General features: G+C 44.9%; 2 protein-coding genes across 2 annotated transcripts in view; one reads left to right on the top strand and one right to left on the bottom strand.

The window, feature by feature from the left end:
* LOC146197358 (uncharacterized) overlaps window positions 1–4,281 on the bottom strand; it is a 93,396-nt gene extending 89,115 nt beyond the window's left edge. The window contains exon 1 of the mRNA XM_084599171.1: window positions 4,024–4,281. Within this exon, the coding sequence (XP_084455297.1) occupies window positions 4,024–4,196 (173 nt within the window). The 5' untranslated portion in view covers window positions 4,197–4,281. The remainder of the gene's footprint in view (window positions 1–4,023) is intronic.
* Window positions 4,282–12,855: 8,574 nt separating this feature from the next.
* Window positions 12,856–22,299, top strand: part of LOC146197357 (high-affinity choline transporter 1-like) — an 18,431-nt gene continuing 8,987 nt past the window's right edge. The window contains exons 1-6 of the mRNA XM_084597176.1: window positions 12,856–13,087; window positions 13,836–13,943; window positions 14,551–14,706; window positions 16,140–16,288; window positions 17,213–17,362; window positions 20,151–20,280. Coding sequence (XP_084453302.1) covers window positions 12,856–13,087; window positions 13,836–13,943; window positions 14,551–14,706; window positions 16,140–16,288; window positions 17,213–17,362; window positions 20,151–20,280 — 925 coding nt within the window. The remainder of the gene's footprint in view (window positions 13,088–13,835; window positions 13,944–14,550; window positions 14,707–16,139; window positions 16,289–17,212; window positions 17,363–20,150; window positions 20,281–22,299) is intronic.

The following is a 22,299-nucleotide window of genomic DNA, read 5'->3' as shown; positions in this document are numbered from 1 at the left end:
TTTCAGCGCCGAAGCTATTGCCCGAGGCCTACACCGAACAATGCGCCAGTGAGGCCATTTTAAAAGCACCGATGTCACGGTGTACACTACAGGTATCGCAGAGAACCTTCAAAAGAAAATTGATAAACAGCAATTGGGTGTCTAACCCGAGACTTAGTGACATGCGTGGCCCGGAAAGTCTTAAAGCAGTTAAAAAAAAAAAAAGAAAAGAAGAAAGACTTCCACGTACTGTTAAAGTTCATGTACTTAATAATAGTTTGTTGCTCCTTCACCAACCACCGACATTGTGGCTTGGGCTCTATCGATAACGTTGCAGACGTACAAAAAGAAGGCCATATAAGACGTTTCTGCGTGCGAGCCAAGCAGAACTGCCGAGCAAGGGCGCGATGCATTACCATGCATCAAATAAGCGACACGGACGGATGCAGCCAACGCGGCAACCGGAAATGACCCCCCCCCCCCCCCCTCCTGGATGAGGCAAAAAGAACGGTTCTAGTCCCATGCCCCCTAAAGCTAAAACCCTCGCCGCCCTGTTGTGGACTGTTTTGTACCACTGCTAAGACCAAAACTGAAGAAAAAAAAAAAACAACAAAAAAACTTGACTGCGCCAAGGCGAGATGTTACCGCCGGTTGCTGCACTGCGCTAGTAGTTTAGCAGTCGTATTCGCGGAATTTGACAATACAATGTAGTCGCCTAGATCATTGTTTAGTGATCACACATCAAAGGCACAGCGCGGACGGCGTGATGTTCGGCGCGCACCTGGCGCAATTGAAAAATTGGCGATTGTGCGGGTAAACTTATCCCAAAATTTCAGAAGAGGCATCACGCCTGCAAGAAAACACTATCTCAAAAAGACACTCTGTACTGTTCATTCCTCATTTCCGCTTCATGATAATTTTTCTGGACACTTAGACAACGCATCAACAAGTCTAAAAAATGTGAACTGCTCTAGTTAGACAAGCAACTGAACACGAGAGCGAAAGATGAAGTATAACAACGCTACAAGGAATAGAACGCTAAACTGTGGCGAGCCGCGGCCCGGAAAGCAAATGCCGCATTTCTATGCACCCAAAAGCACAGTTCAAAAGGAAACTGCACAACTAGCAGCAATGCCAAAGGTGGATGGAATCCATATAAGGTACCCAAATCCATCGTGAATCTCGCTGCGATTTTCGAGACAAGTGATTGAGAAATCCACTAGGCTACGCCCGATCCGCCGGTCAAAAGCTGCCGACAATGTGTTGAAAAAAATTTTACAGGATGAGACAGTGACACCCTTGACGAGGGATGTGCCAGGTTCGCGCCAGAATCCTCGATTGAACGTATGCATTTTGAGCTGCTCAGTGAGACAGGAACATTATACAAAGCTCATAGCCACATCAATGTTATTCTAAGACCCAACCAAAGGCTTGCAAATAATGGAAGACAATGCTAGCCCACGTGCGCACAAGGCAAGGTTCCGCAAAAGCTACATATCAGCGGCCACTCCATGACAACTCCTGCAATCATGACCGAATCATTTTAGTCGTAACATTGAATGGCAAAAAAAAAGAAAAAAAAAATCGGAACGCTCCAAACCTGCTCTACAAATCCTCGTTTCGGCACGTATATACATCGCGCTAACTTATGCTTGCCCCTGCAACGATTACACAACAGACGCAAGCGACGGGCCGCCAAGTCATCCCGAAGGAGGCGCTACAGCGGCCCAAGATCGTGGCGCTCAGAGGAGGAGGAGGGAGAGCTCAGGGAGACAGCGAAGCTATAAAAAACCTCCCGTCCCCAGCAGCGCCGTGGCGAGCGCTCCCTCCCAAGTCGCCTCCGCACGTTCCGGAGGCAGCGTACGCTCAGCAAAATTCCGAGGCGAAGGGGAAGGAAGAAAGGTTCCAGAAGTAGAATAAAGAACCGAGCGCAAAAAAAGCAATAAAAAACAAAGGACGCATGAAAACAACTACATAAACACGAAAGATGGCGCGCGCGCGCTAGCGAGCAGCCTCTGCAAGGAGACCCACGCCCGGATGTGTAAACTGCCCGGGTAGGGCCAAGCGGCCGTTCCGCTTATACAAGATTTATAAGCGCCGAGATCGCTCGCCGATCGAGGCTCCTCTCGAGAAAACGTCCAAGCGGCGAAGATGCGGCGCCGCATTATGTGCCACCGCCTTCCACCAAACTTGATCGGGGGCTACGCGCTACAATGTCGAACCGGCCGACAATAGGGCGCATTGAGGGAGCACACCCCGCACAATCTTGCCTGCTCGCCACCTAAAAAGAAAAGGCAAAGAACACGAAGCCCATAAAAAAAAAAAAAAAAAAGCAAAGCTACTAAGATTACGAACACAAGACGGGCGACGTGGTCAGCGTAGCGCGGAAACAGCAGCAGCAACCGGCCGCTCGGATCTAGCGCGTGAACGCATCAACAACGGACTGAAAGGGGCCCGAAAGACGAGGATTTAAGAAAAATACAAGGAAGATACCGAAGAGCACAGCATTGATGAGCGGTTGCGTGCCTCGGCTAGAAGCCGAGAAGAGTGGCACTGTTAAGAGAGGCACGGAGTAGCAGCAGCAGCAGCATCAGGCCGGTTTTGCTGCTGCCAGTGTTCAGCTCGAGCTGGCCCGGCTGACCGGCGGGACGTGTCTACTCGAACCGGGAAGCAAGAAGCCAAGTGGGATGGCTGGCCGGGCCGAGCCCACCACTCCCTACTACGCACCTGACAGGCTGTGAGAGCTAGAGCGACGCCAGCACGAAGGGAAAAAGAAAAAAAAGAAACGAACACCGCCGCTAACAGAAAGGATAACGACCGGTCACGCTGAGATTGGCAAGGAGCTGGAGGGGAGAAGCATCACAGGGGAAAGAGAAAGCATATTACACAGACCGGCGCCCGAATAATGCGCGGCTAGGCAGATAAAGATGAAAAGCTGCAAGGAAGGTTTTTATCTCTTAAGTGACGCCTCACTGAATAGCTGTTGCGGCAGGCATTAAGTTATTTCCGCAGGCTAGGAGCTTGCCACTGAAAAACAGAAATACCGAGAAACAACCTCAGTAACATGCAATCAACGAAGCCAGATGTGCGGTAAAGGTGCTGGCAAGCAGTACTGCCAGTGAGGTAAATATAAAAAGCGCTGTCCAACGACTGCTTTTAAATTAAGGCGTGGCAAGGAATTGCTTCCCGAAAGGAAGACGTTTACAGCAGCAGTGGTAGCAGCTTGTCGACGTAAAGCGTCGAGTTCTAGTTAATAGGCAGCATCGTGAAGGTACCGCAAGAAGTTATGCTGACTTTTATAAACTGGTGTTACACATCTCAAATCAAAAGGGGTAGTGTGCGATAACCTGATGGCGTCTCTTGGACATGAAGGGTCTGAGAGAACCGGTTGTTCGCAATGCATGCAACACTAAAACGAGCATGTAAAAGAAAAGTAGCAGATGACTTTCTGAGCCACGCCCCATGCAACTCACTCGAGACGAAATTACTTGGGTTCGAGCAGAATCACTGATTCAAGCCGAGCTTTACGCGCTGACGTTATGCCACACAACAGCGCGAACATAGCGCACATGCAAGTCGCCGCAGCCCATTAATAACACCGCTCTCATCGTACTATCATCTGCAGAAACCTCAAGACTCTATTCATCACATACACAAAAGCATAACTCAGAAACATAGGTCCGAACAATCCTTCCAGCTCCAAGGCGAGAGGTAACTTTAACTGAAGTGTCGCGTTTAAAAATCCCTTCCATTGCTCGTCGCGCACTTAGACGAGTCGCCTGCCTTGGCGGGAAAGAACTAATCATTCCCTCGTTTTTATCGCGCCGGCAATGAAGCCGCTTCAAAGCAAACCGAACCGGCGCCGACATAAAGGCCGCGGGACAAAACTAGCGAAGTGCGTGCTGAGCCGGCAAGCAGTTTTGTGTATATATATGCCTGTGTCGCCGCACGCACGGCGATTTGACAGCTGCAGGACGCCCGTGCTGCGCGCCGTCGGCGTTGTTGCTGTATTGAAGGGATGTGAGAAGCGCGTTGTCTATTTACCTGGGTTCGAGGTGGGTGAGCACCCAGTCGAAAACTTCCGCTTCCACGTCCTCCGGGTCGATGGTGCGCTCTCCTTGGTGACCATTGCGGTGTTGAACCCCGTCCTCCGGACTCTCAGGGCTGTTCACATTCGAATAAGAACTGAGGTACTCGGTAATCGACCTCTCCTCCATCGCAGCAGGAAGGGCTGTGACGGGAGGATAATGATCGGCCGACAGCGCGAAGCCTGCGGACAGCGAGGAGCCCCGCGACACGGCGCTGCTGCGCTGCTAGAGATTGCGGAACTGCCACGCCGCCACTAGTGCTCGGAAGAGCTAAGAACTAGCTACATCGTTTTATTAGCGCTACAGGCCATTGCACACATCGCACACCACGGTGTTTTTTTTTTTATTTACTACATAGTTATTAAAGTTACAAGGCATGGATATGACTGTCGTTATATTGCAACATTGGATGTGCCAATATTAACACGAGTTACATTGACGTCATGGATAAGCGGCAGTTTTGAAATTATGGCGCGCTTTTGCGAATTGGAATTTATCGCCGTGTAACACAACGCACTTCAACGTTATTAGATAGACCCACACTACGTCGCAATGAAAATACAAAGACGTCATGCTAGATGCAGAGAACTTGAGCTATTCTATCTTTTGATTTTGTACGAAAAGGGATATTGCGGCGTGAAATCTAGAAACGGCGCTAAAATTCAAAATCACAGCCGGTGAACTTTGGGACAGGCAAGAGATTCGTCTGGCACTGACTGACTGACTGACTGACTGACTGACTGAAAAAATTTATTGAGCACAGATAAGGGAGGCGGATGTGTAGGTGGGGTCCCTAGTCCGGGACTCCAGCGGCTGCCGCTGCTATCCGCGCGCGTGTCACGAGGGCCCGTTGGGCCTCTAGCCCAGAGCTAGACAGGGCAGTCTCCCACCCCTCAATAGTTGGCACTGCATATGGGTCATCAGGTGGATTGTGTGGGCAGGTCCACACCATGTGATGCAGGCCTGCCTTCTCCACGAGACGCTTTGCGAAATACGTCCCCCTGCGGGGCTCCCTATCCCTTGGCCTCCTAGGGTTTTACTGAGGAAGCGGAGGGATCTCTACGTCGACGTCAATAAAATTATCTTGAACTTGAATTTGGGCAGCTAGGGCAGGGAAATTAAAAGCTCGCTATCGAATAAATTTAAAAGAAGCTAGGAGCGCTAGGAGTGAATGGAATAATTTAAGGGAGTGGGGAGCATAGGTGAATGTTCAGTTCAATTTTTTTTATTAATTTTCGGTTTGGTTTGGTTTGGTTTGGTTTGGTTTGGTTTGGTTAGGAGGCACAGTGTAGTGGACTCAGAATAATTTCGTCACCCTGCTTTTCATGAAGGCAGGAGAAAAGCAAGAGCAAAGGCCCTTGAGGCCAAGTTGAAGGCTCTACACTGTTTATGTAGACGCGGCGGAATACAAAGGAGGCAACTCTTTTGCTATCGTGGGCGTGAACGACTCGGGTAAAACATTAATGGCAGGTTCAATAAAAACAAACTACTCAGGGACAGCGGAGGAGGCGGCTATCGCCATGGCGACGGTCAGCACCAAAGCGGTTACCATAATTAGCGACCCCAAATCTGCTATAAACAATTTTGCGAGGGGCATGATCTCCAAAGTGACAGAGCGAATTTTAAGATATAAAGACTGGAAGCAAAAAGAGGTGGAATTAATATGGGTGCCGGCACACTCGGGGAACAAAGGAAACGAGTTGGCTCACAGTATAGCTCGAGGTTATGTCAGCCGAGCAGTGAGCCAGGTTGATTCCCCCAATTTCTCGAGAGATGCACTAATCTCATTTCATGACTACACTAATCACTTTAAACTAGAAAGGCGGATATATCCTCCACCAGACAAGAAACTAGACAAAAGGCAAGAAGTAATCTGACGTCGGCTCCAGACGCGTGCCTTCTTCAGCCCTTCTAAATTAGCGCACATGTATCCAGCACAATACAATCCAAATTGTAAACACTGCGGCGAAATAGCAGGATATGATCACATATTATGGAGCTGCAAAAAAGCGCCGCCACCAGCGGACCTACTACCAGTCCCTTCTTTTGAGCGGTGGGAGGCTATACTGGCCAGCTCAGACCCGTTAACGCAAGTTCGGGCTAGTGAGTGGGCTCAAAAGGTCGCCGAGAGCAACGGTCTTGAGGCCATCTAAGTGTAGCGCCCACAAATCGCTCATTGCTGACAATAAAAGTTTTCCAATCCAATCGTCACCAGGGGCTTCATAGTGTGCAGTGACATAAAGCAGAACACAGACGCCTTGTGCATCGCTTCTATTGAGATGTGGCCGCCGGGACCGAAATCGAGTTAGGCTCGAACTAGGTTCTCTTTCTCTCAAACTAGGTTCTCTGCTCACCTCGGCGGCTGCGTTTCGATGGAGGCGAAACAAAGAGGCGTCAATGTGCTGTGCGACGTCAGCGCACGTTAAAGATCCCCAGGTGGTCGAAATTACTCCGTAGCCCTCCACTACGGCTCCCCTTTCTCTCTTTCCACTTTAACTCCCACCTTCCTCCCTTCCCTTACGGCGCGGTTCAAGTGTCCACAGACACAAGTGTGACAGATACTGCGCCTTTCCCTTCCTGTGAACCAATTATGATTATTATTATTCTCTGCTCACCAGTCGAGCACCCTCATCGCCGAGCCAGCACGGAGGAGATTTGGTGTATAGGGAAGATTACGAGTACTTAGGGGCACAGAATCTTTATGGTAAAAATAACTGACAACAAGTAGATTAAAAATTAACCACTGATATATTTCGTTGAAATAAATACGACAAAGGTGCATTAGCACTGTCACTTTGTTTAACTTTAATCATCATCAATTTTGGTGATTGTGCTCATTGGTTAAAATAAGGGACTAAATTTAATTCAAGAAGTTTTAAAAAGCGCAGGAAATGCGAAAATACAAGCCATTTTTATTCCACGTAAGTAGTATTGAGGATAACACTGGAACACTTTTGTTACGCGCCATGCTTTCGCTATAATAATTTGTTTTTGTTATATCGGAGTTTTTAGCATCTCCCATTTCTCTCCTATGATAAGAAAGATATTTCCCTTTCTTTGTTCTGCCCCTGTCAACCGTGACAGGTAACTGATGGCTATTTCATTAATTAACCCACAAGGGTTAGGGGATCTAAACTACACAGTGTAGATGACAGGAATGGTTTCCCGCAGGAGGAGGAGGCGGACAAACATCTTTATTTATTTAGACAGCGGGAGGGGGGGGGGGGGGGAGGGACTAGTCCAGGGTCCCGTCGGCCGTGGCTGCAGTAACAGCGCAGCGAGCCAGCCATTGCTGGAGCTCCGTGCAGGGGTCCCGTTAGGGTCCTGCAGGGCGGCCTCCCAATCTTCCATGCAGGGGTAGGGGAGTGGACTTATACAAGGGATAACTTTGCACGCCCAAACCATGTGGTAGAATGTTGCTGAGGACGTCTGTCTTCGCAAAAGGCGAACGAAGCGGCGGCGCTGCTGTCGGCCACCTTTGAATGGGCGTTCGCACGTATTGCTGCAGTGGCATTGCTATGGCGTTTATGGGTTCGTCTGCAAACGGAGGTTGCTTCGTAGACGTCATAGTAGATGTCTACATGTATTGAAACACGTCTGCTGGTCTACGCCTCACACCAATTCACGGGATAAAAAAAAAGAAGAAAAAAAAAGAGGCTACATCTTTCGGTCGCCTATTGTAACGCTGAATTTTTGTTTTAATTTAGTAATAATGCAGGTGTAAAAATGTTTTTAACGATTCGCAGATTTTTCCCAGTAATAATATTGTACGCTTTGTCGTCCCAATGTAAATCGACTACCTGTAGGTAGCTTGTAAGCAGGCCATGCTGCTTAAGCCGTTAGCCTGCTCACGGATACAATGTTACCGACGCTAATGCTTTTTTAAGCGGTAGCTTAAACAGCTCCTTCGGCAGAAAAGCCGTCAGCGTAGTAGTATTAGTAGTCGTCACTGCATGTCTGAATTAATTGGGGGCTGCTTAAAAAAAAAAAAAAAAAAAAAAAAAAAAAAAAAAAAAAAAACATCGGATCATGGTAATTTGTGGTTCAAGTGATGAATGAATGATGTGTGATAAACGCTGATATAATAATGAAATCATTGTAATTATTTCATGAATTGAAGAGATTGAAAATTTGGAAGCAGGAGGTTCAAAGGCGTCAAAAGGCTCAGACTGAAACTTGATGATGAAATAGAAAAATGCGTTCGAAGGTGCCATACTGCCCAGAATGGAAAGTCAATGCTTGCTGATGCTAAGTATCGATGTATAAAAAAATAACCAAAAATAAAAACAAATAAAGCGTGAAAGACACCGTTCGTGTACGTGAAATGCTATCGCGGCGGCATCATACACTTAACGGGGGGGGGGGGGGGGCTGAATGGGTCTCCTAAATTTTATGTTTTTCACGCCAAATACGCATCAAAAGGTACAAACGGCTGTAGACTTTAAAAGAATATCGACCAATTGTGATACGGCTGCTACAGCAAAAGGAAAACAAATTCCTGCCGTATTAAACCAGTCGTATGCTGGGACTAAGCTAGTAAACCAAATACCGCAACATGTACAGGCTAAAATCAATGTGCAACAAGCCGGCATCGTCAGCTGATATTGACTGAATATGCATGGAAGAGTTTGCTAAAGTTGCTACAGCAAGGGAGTAACAAACATGCAACAAATCTGCGTGACGTACACCAGCTGGTCATCATTATACACCCGGTGAAGTACCCAAAGAACGACAAGTTTTTTCTCCCCCCCCCCCTTTTTTTTTTGTAAAATCAAGGCTCAAGCAACTCTCTTCGTCAAATTATAAACCGATCATGTAGACAGACCAACAGCGTTTATCTTTTTAACACAACTTCCAACCGCGCGCTTCCACCTAGCGCGATTCAAAAATGTGCATTGCTATGAACCTCACGTCCATGATGGTTACTGTCTGCTAGTTTGCGCACGTTCACGGAACGGCTCACATTTTAAAGGTGGTGTTTATGCATACTCAGGCGCTCGCGAATAGCACGACTCGCTCAGCCGGGCAGAGCTGCACACTTTTGCGCCATGTTTATAGACAGAAAAGCAGCCTGCATCGAGAAAAGTAGCCTGCAGCAAAGTAACCTTCAGCGAAGCCGTCTTCTTGAACAGCTTCGCAAGAATTGGAACGCGTCCCAAAATGCGGCCTTCCGACTAAGCGTCTATGTACACATCTACTGGGGAGTATTGAAACGGATCAAGAACCAGTAGCGTGTTGAGCCGCGTGCCTCGAGCAATAAACAACAACAACAACAAAACAATAATATATTTCTTCTAGTGCGTAGCCAGTACTTTGACATTGATTTTAGTGCAAAACGTTAGCCACTCAAGCGATATTGTAATCGATACGTTTCTGGCAGCGCTGTAATCACACTCCCTTGAAATCAATCCAGTAATATTTTTCGTGACACGCGAGACCCGCCGTCCGTCCTTGTCAACTAGTACATATTCTAGTTGACGGTACATCGGGGCAGCACCTGTTGCACTGTGGCCTCATCCTCAGACAAGGCGGATTTTTCTGCTAGCGAAGCACTTAGTCCAAATGCGAAATCAATCAATCAATCAATCAATCAATCAATCAATCAATCAATCAATCAATCAATCAATCAATCAATCAATCAATCAATCAATCAATCAATCAATCAATCAATTACCGATCTCAATGGCAAATGGTGTCAATATTTATATTTCTGCAGAATCAGGAAAACCCTTTCTTGAAAGCTTTTATGCATACGGGGCTTTCTTCATCCATGCCAAGTTGTGTAATTTCCGCTGTTGATGCCTTGTGATAAAGCGTAAGTCAAATTTGAAAAAAATTATTTCTGCCTTCCAATTTCTCAGTGCTTTAGTTTAGGATACCGATGAAATATTACGCGCAAGCTTTTGCTTAAAAGGTTTGCTTGACTAGCACTTCCCTGAGCAATTTTAACGAAATTTTATAGTGACGGAAAAGGAAAAAAAAAATGTTTTAAAAAGTTTGGAAAATGGCTGTACTAGCAGGCGTAAAGACGCATTTCTTCAAATTGCACACGGGTACGTTGTCTGTAAAAACATATATGGAGAAGAAAGGCTTGCTTATACCTTGAGGAACCGACTGCTTGTTTTACCATAAACCAGAGTCAATCGAGCAAGTCTTCATTGATTCTCGGGTTCACTGCCCTTTTGGACGTGCTTCACTGAACAATAAAGAGTTGCCCTTGAAGCCATTTTTGGATAAGATTCCTATATGTCTACAAATACGATGTTTTCTTCCTCTTGGCCCGCACAGCAACAGTAAAAGCCTTATGGTTGTACGAAACTCTGGTGAGCATATGTGGTTTGTACGGGATTACTGGAAAGAGTATCAGCTTCAGCTATGTGAAGTGTATAAAGAGTTTTGTTCTGATGATGAAGCTCTTTGTTTGAACAATTGTGTCACTTGAAACCGCTCGCAGAAACAATTGTCTGCTACTGATTTTGAGAACGTTGTATAAGAATTAATCTTTTTTTCTTTTTTTTTTACGTGGCTGTAATCAATCGAAATCGGCAATGAAGGCAAAAAAAAAAAAAAAACGAAGACAGAGGCCTAGCCCGCCCTATTACGGAATATCACGCGAGAGCACTGATGACAGACGATTCAGAAGCTCGGTTTTGAACTTTTCTACTTTAAGGGTCAAATGTCAAACTAGTTGAGGTGGTTAAGTAAAGATAAGTGTGGACTACATATCCACGCATGACTTAGTTCCCTAACGTGCACTGACATCGCACATCACAAGGGCCCCTTGCTTATCGCTTCCATCGAAAAGCGGCCGCTGCGGCCGGGATTCGATCCCTTATCATTGGCCACAGTAGTTGTTGTTGTTGTCCAAATAACTTATGGCACATATCCACAGAGGGGGATCGGCCAAGATTTGGGTAGCAAAGAATTTGTTTTTTATTTTTTAAGTATACTTGCATAAAAAAAAATGATTTGAGGGGTAGAGTAAAGGACACAAAACGGAAAATAAGTGAAATATAAAATGAAAAGTGGTAACACTCACGGGAGATTGACACTACAATTGTAGAACAAGTGATATTTAAATATTTAGCAAGGCAAACGATTTGATTGCAGTAAAAAAAATTTGCATGGCGGTAAAAACAGACCTGTGACTGTGCCCAAGGATGGTGGCGCCAAATGATAACAATGTCGGGCTGCTTAAAATAAGGCCAAGCTGTTGCAATGGCCTTTCCAGCAACTGTCTTCTCAACGTAGTAAAGCGGCGGCAAAACAATAAAAAGTGATCTAATGTTTCTTGTTCACCGCAAAATGCGCAGACGGGAGACAGTGCCAAACCAGACCTGTAAAGATAGAAATTTAAAGGTGGGATGCGGCATCGCAGCCTTGTTAGAGAAATCTCAAGTTGCCACAGTAGTCGAGTGCCCTAACCACTACACTAGCACGGCATTTTTTTCTTTTTTATTGCCAGCTTCAAAACTCGACTTTACATACACAAAGTATTACGCGGCAAAACATAACATGGGTTAAAATACCACGCCAACTCGGGCTTCGTGATCGATCAAAATTCGCGCATGTGTAGCAGAGTTTCCATTCTCGAAAGCCGCTTGGGCACTGAGTCTTGTGTCTTGAAAGCAGCAGTAACGCTAGCAATGGATTCTTGAAAATACTGCCTTTTTCGTCGCATAAATGTCTGCATGCCTGAATACCATTCTGGTTCGCCAAATATTGTGCTGGCCCAGGTGATTGAGGAGTTATGTTGCAAATTTACTTCGGTACGATTGTTGTTGAAAAAAAAAAAAAAGGTAGTGACTACAAAGAAATTAAAAAGGTAGAAGACGCTTGAACCATCGTGTGCATACAATAAAGGTTCCAATAACGCGTCATTTTCGTCGGCTATGGGCACGACAAAATAAACCAGCTAGCTTTGTTGTGAAGTATACTCTCTCACCACGACTGCCAGCGTGTCTTTTTATACGCAACGTGCTATCGAGCATAAGCTAGAAGGGCTATCATGCGCCAAGTGCAAAGTTAAATGCTTCTGCATGGTTTATAATCATTGACTTTTGGGGAGGACAAATTAATAACGTCTAAAGCAACAGCAGGAGACGTCTGGATCAATTTAGTTTGTCGACTGATGCTGATAAACTGATGTTGATGAATGGGCGAGGCGGAGTTTTTACTTTAAAATATTTATAGTCAAGGGGGCAAACGAAGCTTTGAATAAAAAAGAGCAGCTTATCATGGCAGGAGAGGAAGAAGCTCCTGCTCCTTCATTGCTACTGGAAGATTTGTGTGTTAGCGCTGATCTGTCTGAATTGTACTCTTTTTTTTTCTTTTTATTATTATTTTTATTATTTCACAATTTTAATCTTTTTAATTGTTTGCTATTACTATCGCCTCAAAATTTCAAATTATTTATTTATTATTATTATTATTATTATTATTATTATTATTATTATTATTATTATTATTATTATTATTATTATTATTATTATTATTATTATTATTATTATTATTATTATTATTATTATTATTATTTCAGCAACACTAACTCCTAATTATTAGGTTATCTACCGTACAGTCAAATCGATATTATCAATTATATTATGTTACCTACAACGAATTCTGGCCAATCCCCCACTGTGGGTATGTGCCAATATAACGAGGGAGAAGAAGAAGAAGAAGAAGAAGAAGAAGAAGAAGAAGGAAGAAGCTCCTGCTCGTGCTCCTCTGCTGCACGTGCTGACATCGAATCGTGCAGGCCAGATCTCGAAAGCTCAGCTCAGGGGAAATGGCTGTGAACCTGCTGGGGGCGTTCACAGTGGTTTCCTACTACCTGGCCGTCGTCTATATCGGCATCAGGGCGGGACGCAAGGTGCACCCTAGCCGCTCCGAGTTCTGGCAGACCAGGTCCGGCCTCTCGACCAGCAAACTCAGAGAGCCAGAGTGTTCCGGGTACTTCGTCGAGCTGTTCATCGCCTACAGAAGTGTGCCGTTGTTCATGAGCGCCATATCAATGACAGGTTGGTGCCGGTGCTCAACTTCTTGTGTCCATCACTACTCACATCAACAGCAGAACAAAGCTTAAGGCGCTGCTGTGGGCGAATATTGATGAAATGAGGAGAGCGAGGGGGCATTACCTTCTCTGAAGGCTATGATATATGAGCTGTAGCGTGTAGTCGCGAACTCACCGGATGAGTTTCTGGTCCCGGGTCGTGCTTAGTTTCGAGGATTACGCTCTCGCCTACTGCCTTGCCTAGCGTTTACTCATGTAACGATGCTCATATGGATGTCTTCTTTATCTGGGCATACTTGCTGGATTCCGAGTAAGTACTGACGCAGTTTCACAGCGGCAGTTTCAAGCCTGCTTAGGTTTGGCAATACTCGCAAGTGCCTTCTCTTGTTTGTGTCGTTAAAAGTTCAGCCAATCGGGAATGATGATGTGAGCTCTATTATTACACTAGCAAATACCTCGGTAGTGTATCATCGGCCAGCCGATAAACGTTAGCGATCGTGCCTGTTAAACTAAAGAAAAATCTCCGCATAAAAATTTTCGCAAAAACAAACAAAACGTAACTGTTTAGTGGCCATCGCATTTGCGTGATAATTTGCCACCAAATGGGCTAAAGATGCGAGCCGCGCAACAAGGACACTGGATGGCTGCATTATGTGTATTTTTATATCACTGTTGGGAACAATTACAGGAGGAAAGTAGTCCTTTATTCATACTCTTATTCCACTTAACACTGGTGTTGCTTAACCATCCCGCAGCAACTTGGGTTGGAGGCGGTTACATCAACGGCAGCGCGGAAGCAGTTTTCAACTACGGCATTCTTTGGTGTCACGCTCCGTTCGGCTATGCGATGAGCCTGTTCGTCGGTGAGTGCGCGTATTTCCATTGTGGAGGAGCATAACAGCACCGAAGATACCGATATATTCTAGCTGATCAGCAAAACGCATGAATCCCAGATATGAGGTCATGCGAGTATCATAGCTCTCGTTCGGTTAATGTAAGCATGAGCTAACCTGTTCGCTCCCCCGTTTTTGGGTGATCTTCTATGCCCCTGTGTCCAATAAATGCATACTGGAGCAGAATGTATATTGGCTGAATTCTTACGAATTCTGAAGTCATTCACGTTGATCCTGCCGTTCATGCATTCCCTGCATGCTCCTTGAGGGTCTAACTATCATGAGGCTTTTGTTGGTCCACCAGCTGCGTACGGTCGAGAAGACTATTGTGACCGACTCAGCTACCGAGGGTTTCTGTGTGACGAAGGAGGTGTTTACTATGCATGTGGCCTACCCCAATGAAACCAAGAAATGAGTGCTTGATAGAAATATGCGCGTATAGGTGGCTAAGGCAACGCTATACCAGCTTTCGTTGAAGAATGTGCTAAGCCGGCCACCTAATCTCCGCGACTTTTCTCCCTCAGCTGTTTCCAGCCAGCGCAGTTATGCGACTTGAGCCTTGTGCATGAACTCGCAGGTGGACTCTTCTTCGCCAGCAAGATGCGGTTCAGCAGGGCGTTGACTATGGTGGACCCATTCCAGCAGCATTACGGGCCTTGGATCGCGGTCATGCTCTGCCTGCCGGCCGTCTGCGGAGAGATTCTGTGGACGGCTTCCATTCTGGCAGCTCTAGGTGAGGATTTATCCTTCGACGGCAATAAAAGCATCAGATATGCGATACTTGCGAATAATGGATGCGAAATCTTTCTGCGATGACGTTAGAAATGAAGACGTAATCGCCATTTAGACCCGAAAAGGCTTTAGGCTTCTCCGCAGCGCACGGCGCCAGGTGGTGAACGCAATGTGTCCTCTGCGGTGACGGTACATTTTAGCGGCAAAGCGCTTTCTTTTATGGAAGGAAACTGATGTCCTCAATGGCAAATTCCACGAGGTACTGTTTTGAGTTTCTCGAAGACTCACTGCGAGGGGGGGGGGGGGGGGGGCTGAGGCAGCGCAAATTTGAAATCTTTTCGTCCGTGACGTTATCACCAAGTTTCTTCGTTCTTCTCTTCGACGCAGTGAAGAAGAGCCACATATTTGAACAGCGTTTACGGCACCATATTAAACACTCACCTCAATATACTTGGAATGGCTTACTCAGGAACATAATAGATTCGAATCTTTCAGTCTCGTCGAATTTTCGAAAAACCATTTCAGCTGCCCGTTAAAGTTAACTATGACATTAGTCAGGAAAAGGACCTCGCAGTGTAATGCTTACGAGTCTAATATTTGCGCTCAGATAAGCATAGCAGCGCTTTTAATTTTTAGTTTACTTCATCTCGCAGGTTGATTACGTCTTGGGCTCTTTTATAGCGGTTTGGTTTGGTTCCTAGGGCTTAACGTGCCAAAGCAACTCAGGCTATGAGAGACGCCGTAGTGGAGGGCTCCGGAAATTTCGACCACCTGGGATTCTTTAACGTGCACTGACATCGCACAGCACACGGGCGTCTTGCTTTTCGTCTCCATCGAAAAGTGGCCGCTGAGACCGGGATTCGATCCCGCGTCCTTGGGAACAGTAGTCGAGCGCCGTAACCCCTGAACCACCTTGGCGGAGCCTATTTTATAGCGCGTACGGACAGTGTCCTCTTGCCATATGCTGCAGGGCGGAAACGGGAACCATAAATCTGTCTCTAGCTCCTGTGACGTTTTCTGACGGATTGTTAATCATCTCTTCAGGAAGCTCACTCTTAGTACCAACATGAACTTTGTTTAACGTAACGTCTTGCCTCACACGATCGACATCTGCCTGAATTTATAACGTGAAGTGCAATCACTCATTGTTTTCTTGACATATTTGATGTCGTGCGGCCATCGATAAGGTTTTCTTCTCAAGCGTATGTGTGGCAACGGATGATATTTCATACAGACACACGCAAATTTATTTGCGACCTTCATTACGATGTGTATTTCTTTTCATGGTGCATTTATGTGCGTTATGATAGCTAGAAGTCATGTCGATACTAAGCAAATAGAGTAAACCGTTCCCTCAAAGTGAATTCTCGCTGGCACTAGTGTTTTCAGAGCTCGAAGTAAATAGCACAGAGCTAAATGAATTGATTCTCGCAGGAAACGCAGTGCAGTCAGTGATTGGCGTGAACAGCTCTGCAAGCATCATTGTGTCCGCGTCGCTCGTCCTTGTATATACAACACTGGGCGGCTATCGCTCTGTCATCTACACGGACGCATTCCAGTTGATGACCACCTTCGTCGGCCTGGTGAGTTTAGGCACCTAGAGTAGACAGTGATAAGGCGCACTCTTTCAGGTAGCCACTTGGGCAGAAAGGAACCGACTTGCTGTACTTTATCTGCTGTATGAAGCGCGTGATCCAAGGCCATCTCTCAGCACTCAGTTATCGGGAAGATACTTTGCAGTTGAACGGGGTTGAGAACCAGTTATAATATCCAGATGTCTGATAGCTTTACAACCACCCTTCCCCTCGCCTGTGCACATTTCACAATAAATTTTTCTATAATTTTTCTCATACTACAAATATTACTTCTCCGCAAGCATATAATTAGTAGAAACTGTACTTAACAAAACATCAAATTAAATGTGCAGCAAAACGTTACGATTGAAAACCCACTTTGGTTCAATATATTTAGGGGAATCTTCCAAGGTACAGTATACACTGTCTGTAACAAGGCCGTGATGACTCACTGGCATCCACCTAAGCGCAGCCATACTGATAAAAAAAAAAAAAAGAAGCTGTGCAGCTTTCACAGAGGATTTGTAGTTGAATAAATCTGCGTTCTGAAATATCTTTTATCTGCCACTTCAGGAAATTATATACCATAGTGACATTTTCGTTTTCCATCGATAATGCTCACATTCCCGGCTTTCCAGCTGCAGTAGTACAGCTAACGTGTTTGTGCAGGAATCCAACTAACTGAATCTTTCGTTACCAATAAGTCTGCGCTCTTTGGACGGTACTTGGTTCTTCTGTTCGTTGTTTGCTGTGACATCATTCAGTGCCCTCACAACATGGTACTTTCCTGTTTATTTCCAGTTAACTATTAATAACCCCAGTACGTTGCATGATAGTTAACGAAGTGATGACGACAGCTTTATTGTCAAGCTTTCGTGACTACGAGTGTAATCATGGCTAAAAATATTGCATTTGGCGTCTCTGCCCTTGCAGTGGGCTTGCGCACCATATTTCCTGACAAACAGCGCGGTGGGACAAATCAAGCCTCCCGAGGGCGACTGGATTGGCTTCATCGATAATAAGGACTTCATTCAGATTGTCGATCAGCTATGCATGACCATCTTCGGGGGCATTCCATGGCAGGTGCGTATGTGGACATCTCATGTATCTGAAAAACGTGGTGTACTCAAACGGTAGTAATCTCTATGGCAATGCATTTTAATTTGAAGGAAGGATGCGCGTTCTCAAATGAAGGTTGCGCCAATAGACCGATCCCACCAACCGATCTGCGCATGCGCCGGTTCTCCGGAAGTTGCCCCCCTGTCATGTTAGTTGTCGGGTCGTCAGAGCGCCCACATGTAACTCACTACAGCAATCTCCGCTCCACACGAACTCACTGCACATTTCTCATACTTCACCACTGAGAAAAAAAGAAGGGTTCAACACTTCTGAACTGAATATAGAGCGAAAGCATTAGCTGCGGGTGACCGAGTCTTCTTCTTTTTCCTCGTCCTCCTCCTCCTCTTCTTCTTGCTCCTCCTCTTCCTCCCCCTCTTCTTCTTCCTGCGCTTTTTTTTTCCTCATTTTCTTCTTCTTTGTCTGTGTCTGTTTGAGGTCATTCGTGACTGCGGTCAGGGACTACGCGACGGGGCGTAGTATTGCTTTCGCAATAAAAGTCATGCGATTATTTTACAAAATTACATTGGCTGTTACATGCAAGTCAAACGTTTTAAGACCCTTCTGTTCTTTGACGCGTCGGAGCTCGTTCGGTCGAAAATGGGTGGTGGCACCGTATCGTGGTTAGGGAGTTTTTAGCAACTGATGATTGGTTGGTGTGTGATAGGCGATGACGAGGTAAAGAAATTGTAGTTAATCGATGAAGTGAAGGAATGAAAAAATCAAAATTTCAAAAAGTTGGTTCAAACGTGTCAACATGCTTGAAAAAGGAAAGCCAATTATTGATGATCCTAATTAAGAAGATTTAGAGCATATAATTGATAAAGTAAATGAATGAATGAACAAAAGTGAAAGATTTTTAAAGTGGGTTCAAAGCTTTAAAATTCGCGGAATAAAAAGCCAATACTTGATGATAATTAAGAAAATTTTGAGTGTGTAATTGATAAAGTAATTGAAATAATTGAAAAAATGAAAAATCTCTGCCGTTAAGGCTATCAAGTGGTAGCGCTTCACAGATATGATTTTTTTACTTTTAATTTTTACATTTTTATATTTTACTTTTTATGCCTCGATACTTCTCGAGTGTTTCAAATCATTAACTGATCAAATATATAGTCTAAACATTAATAATTACCATCATAAAACATTGACTTTTCATTGGAAGCATTTTTGACACCTTTGAAACACATTTTTCAATATTACGAATTTTAAATTATGTGCTATAATTAATTGATCAATTACGCACTTTAAATTATCTTGAATATAGAATGTGAATATAATCCTCAAGCATTGGCTTTTCGTTTCGAGTATTCTGACACCTTTGAAACTCGTTTTTCTAATCTTTATTTCTTTAAATCATCAACTTATTACAATGATTTCATTGACTCGTCATCGCCTATCACACACCAATCAATCTTTTATCACTAAAACCACAAATTATGATGATACGATTTTTTACGCGATTATTTCCGACACCTGGCGCCGACAACTACTGATACAACTATGACGACGACCCCGACGGCTTTTCGATTGAACTTGCTTATAAGCATGGCTTAATACGTGAAACCAGAATCATTGGTCGTTTGTACGGTTGCTAAATCATCTAGGAACGTAACAGGGGAATTTTCTCAATGAACTCCGGCATACACGCGAGCGTTCGAAAACGTGGCGCAGAGGCAATCCTGGCGGCTCGAGCAGCCGGATGATAACGTGTACCGGCATGCACCGCGGCAGCGGTGGCATCGTGAAACCGGCCGATGGAACCGGTCTATTGAGCACCAAACTAATTTTGTACTTTGCCTTTGCGTCGGTGACAATAATGATAAAATGATGACAACAGAATTTAGCAGATGAACTACAATATATCCTTTCTTGATAAGTCACCACGGGTTCTTCCACTGTGTGCTCTGGAATTGACTATCATTCGTTGAATATCCGTCTGTACCTCTGAAATGAAGGGAAATTTGAAGAAGAAACGAAGTTTCCGACATTAATACGGAACATACTCGACAAATACGACTTGATGTTACTCAAGCAACGAAAAGCGAGAGTATCAGACGTATATTGTTTGCCTTCATACTAGATTTCTCTCAAGTTTTAGCTATCAGCTAAGTCTAGACATATCGAAGGAGGGCTGCCGGTTGTTCTTCTCGACGTGTGCATTACCACATTTTCGCGATTCTCAGCACCACCCTAATACTGGAAAATATTCTCTACAGTAATATAGCCAGGCACTTAGAATCAAATAGTTTCTTTTTCAGAATCAGCATGACTTCAGAAACGGTGTGTCCTGTTCTACCCAGCTTTTAGAAATTTTCCACGATATAGGCACGGCTTAAGAGAACGGATATGAAACTGATGCCATTTTTCTAGATATTCGGAAAGCATTCTGCTCTGAGTCGCATGACCTTTTAATATTCAAAATGAAGAACCTGCTAACTGATGACAAAGGCAACGCGGGACTTTGGTGCCATCGGTTCGGCAGCCACAACGGAAGTAGGGATGAGTTTAAAGAGGGCTGCCACAGAGTTCGAGTGAACTGTAATCACAATTGCCGAGTATATTTGCCAAGTAAAATGTTATTCCTCACTTTCGGCATTGCAATCGTGAAAAAAATGAGGTGCTTAGAATCGAGTGTATACGGTATTAGTGATTTGAATGAAACGATCCAGATAAGGAGACCAACGTTGAAGCAGCGCTTTAAATCTGAGACGTTTGCTCAGCTTGTTAAGCGGTGGTTTCGTACTCCTCGCAGGCGTACTTCCAGCGCGTTCTTGGCGCTGAGACCATATTCAGCGCCAAGATGCTGTCCTACTTGGCGGCCATCGGCTGCTTGCTGTTAGCTGTGCCGCCCATCGTCATCGGAGCAATTACAAAAACTACAAGTAATGCTTATTTTCTTCCGCTTTTTTACACTCTCAGTGAAATCAAAGCTTTATTCCTAATTCACAACGCTCTCTCAACTTTCAGGAATTCCCATCTAAAAAAAAATACAAATAGCATAAAGTGAATTGTGGTGTTTAACATTCCGAAGCGAAACATGAATGATGAGAGGTGCCGTAGAGAAGTGCACCGGATTCATTCGAATCCTCTAAGGATCTTCTAATGACCTTAATGACCTTTTAAGGAGCAGGGCAAGGAGCTAAGTAATGTTTCCTTCTTTCACTCCTTACCCTACTCACCCTCTTCGCTTTGCTTCCTCGGAAGCAAAATCGCCTGCCAGTGATTATCGCACGGTCCAGAATCCTTGTAGATACGTTGACTTGGCTCGCAAAATGAGGTTCCCCTTAACCCTTGTTCAGTTCAATTTCCTCTTGTGACGTCAAAGAACTCGCTCCCAGTCAGTGATTGAACATATCACCGGCCATCTGCCGCCTTACCGAGGCATTCCCGTGATTTTGCTCTCACAATTAACGCCTAAAACATCTGTAATGATGTCACAGTAACCGCTATGACAGGGTAATGGACGGGTTAGGAGCAAGGGTGAGCGCTTCGAGCAAATTTAGTGCGAACAGTCCACATGTTTGTATATAAATTTTGTAACAAGCAAATAATCGTTTACTCAGACTAGCCGGGAGGCGGAGTCAGAAATTCTTGTACTGAACCTCCGCTCATGCGCAGAACACAAGATCGCACGTCAACAATTCCATAACAAAGTCACTAAAGGTTTTAAGGAAAAACCTTTAATGGCTCACACTGTCGTCGTTCGTTCGATCGGCCACACCATAGCTGTCAATTAAATGATGTGATGATGGCGTCATCACAAAAATAAAAATTCTGTCGCTACCGAGAATCGAACCTCCATCCCTTGGATCCGCTGTCGAGCGCTTTAACCAACTGCTGTACATCCGGGGTCACGAAAAACCACATTATAATTCCCAATGTCTACAGCGAGGAAGAGAAGTAAACATAAATAAATAAACCTTGTCTCCACTGGAAATCGAACCACGATCCCTAGCATTCCCAGCCGAGTGTTTTAACCAACTGCACCACGCCCGGGATCGTGAAACGCACATTATAATTCTCCTTGTCTACCGTGAGGATGAAAGTAGCGATGACAGTGACGCTGCAATCAGTGACAATGACAATGATGACAGTAGCAACGATAATGACGGTACATTGGGTTGATAATGATGAAAGCAAACATGATGCCTCGTGTGCGCCAACAAACGCTTAGACTTCAGCATTTCTGCAGTGTAGGTTCCACAAGCAATCTGTGTGTCTACTCTGTCCTTCGTCCTGTTTTCTTTTTACGCTGCGATCATTTCCTGTCGCCTGGAACGACATGACCAATTCGCCACATTAGTCAAACTTGTTGTAAATGTTCCTGCCTTTTCCTATCTTAAAAAACCGTTACCTACGCTCAGCGAATACTACGTTCGGTTGCTCAACAGGATACCGCGGGGATGCTCAGGCCACGGCAACCACATCAAATAAGGGCGAATGTTCGGTATGTTCGGAATGTTCGGAATGTTCTGTACACTCACTAACGAACCCCTGGAAATGAAGTCGATCCTAAGACTTTTACTACATGCCTTTCAATCCAGAGTACTGCTCAGGAATGTAAAAGCTCGTTAGCCATCATTAATAGTTGCTCGCGTGCAAGCAACACCTACCTACTAAAAATTAGAAATGGGTGACGCGATATGCAGACTATAATAGATCGTTTTTTTTTTTTTTTCATTACATGGCACACCCAGCGATTTTGCCGCAAGGCACGATCTCGAATTCTACAGTTAGAGATCCATGTTATTTTTCTATTTTTTTGCGTAACATTGATCACACAAGAAATAAAACAAAACGGAGAAAGTTAAATTCCGCTTTTAAGGGTGTAATGCGATATCGCTGATTGTTCCGCCTGCGGCTCCTTTTATAGATTACAGTTAGCGTACATCTACTTCGTT

The sequence above is a fragment of the Amblyomma maculatum genome, chromosome 3 (assembly GCF_055883805.1).
Source record: "Amblyomma maculatum isolate TAMU_Amacu chromosome 3, ASM5588380v1, whole genome shotgun sequence".
NCBI classification, from domain to species: domain Eukaryota; kingdom Metazoa; phylum Arthropoda; class Arachnida; order Ixodida; family Ixodidae; genus Amblyomma; species Amblyomma maculatum.
This window is presented reverse-complemented; position numbering and strand designations above follow the sequence as displayed.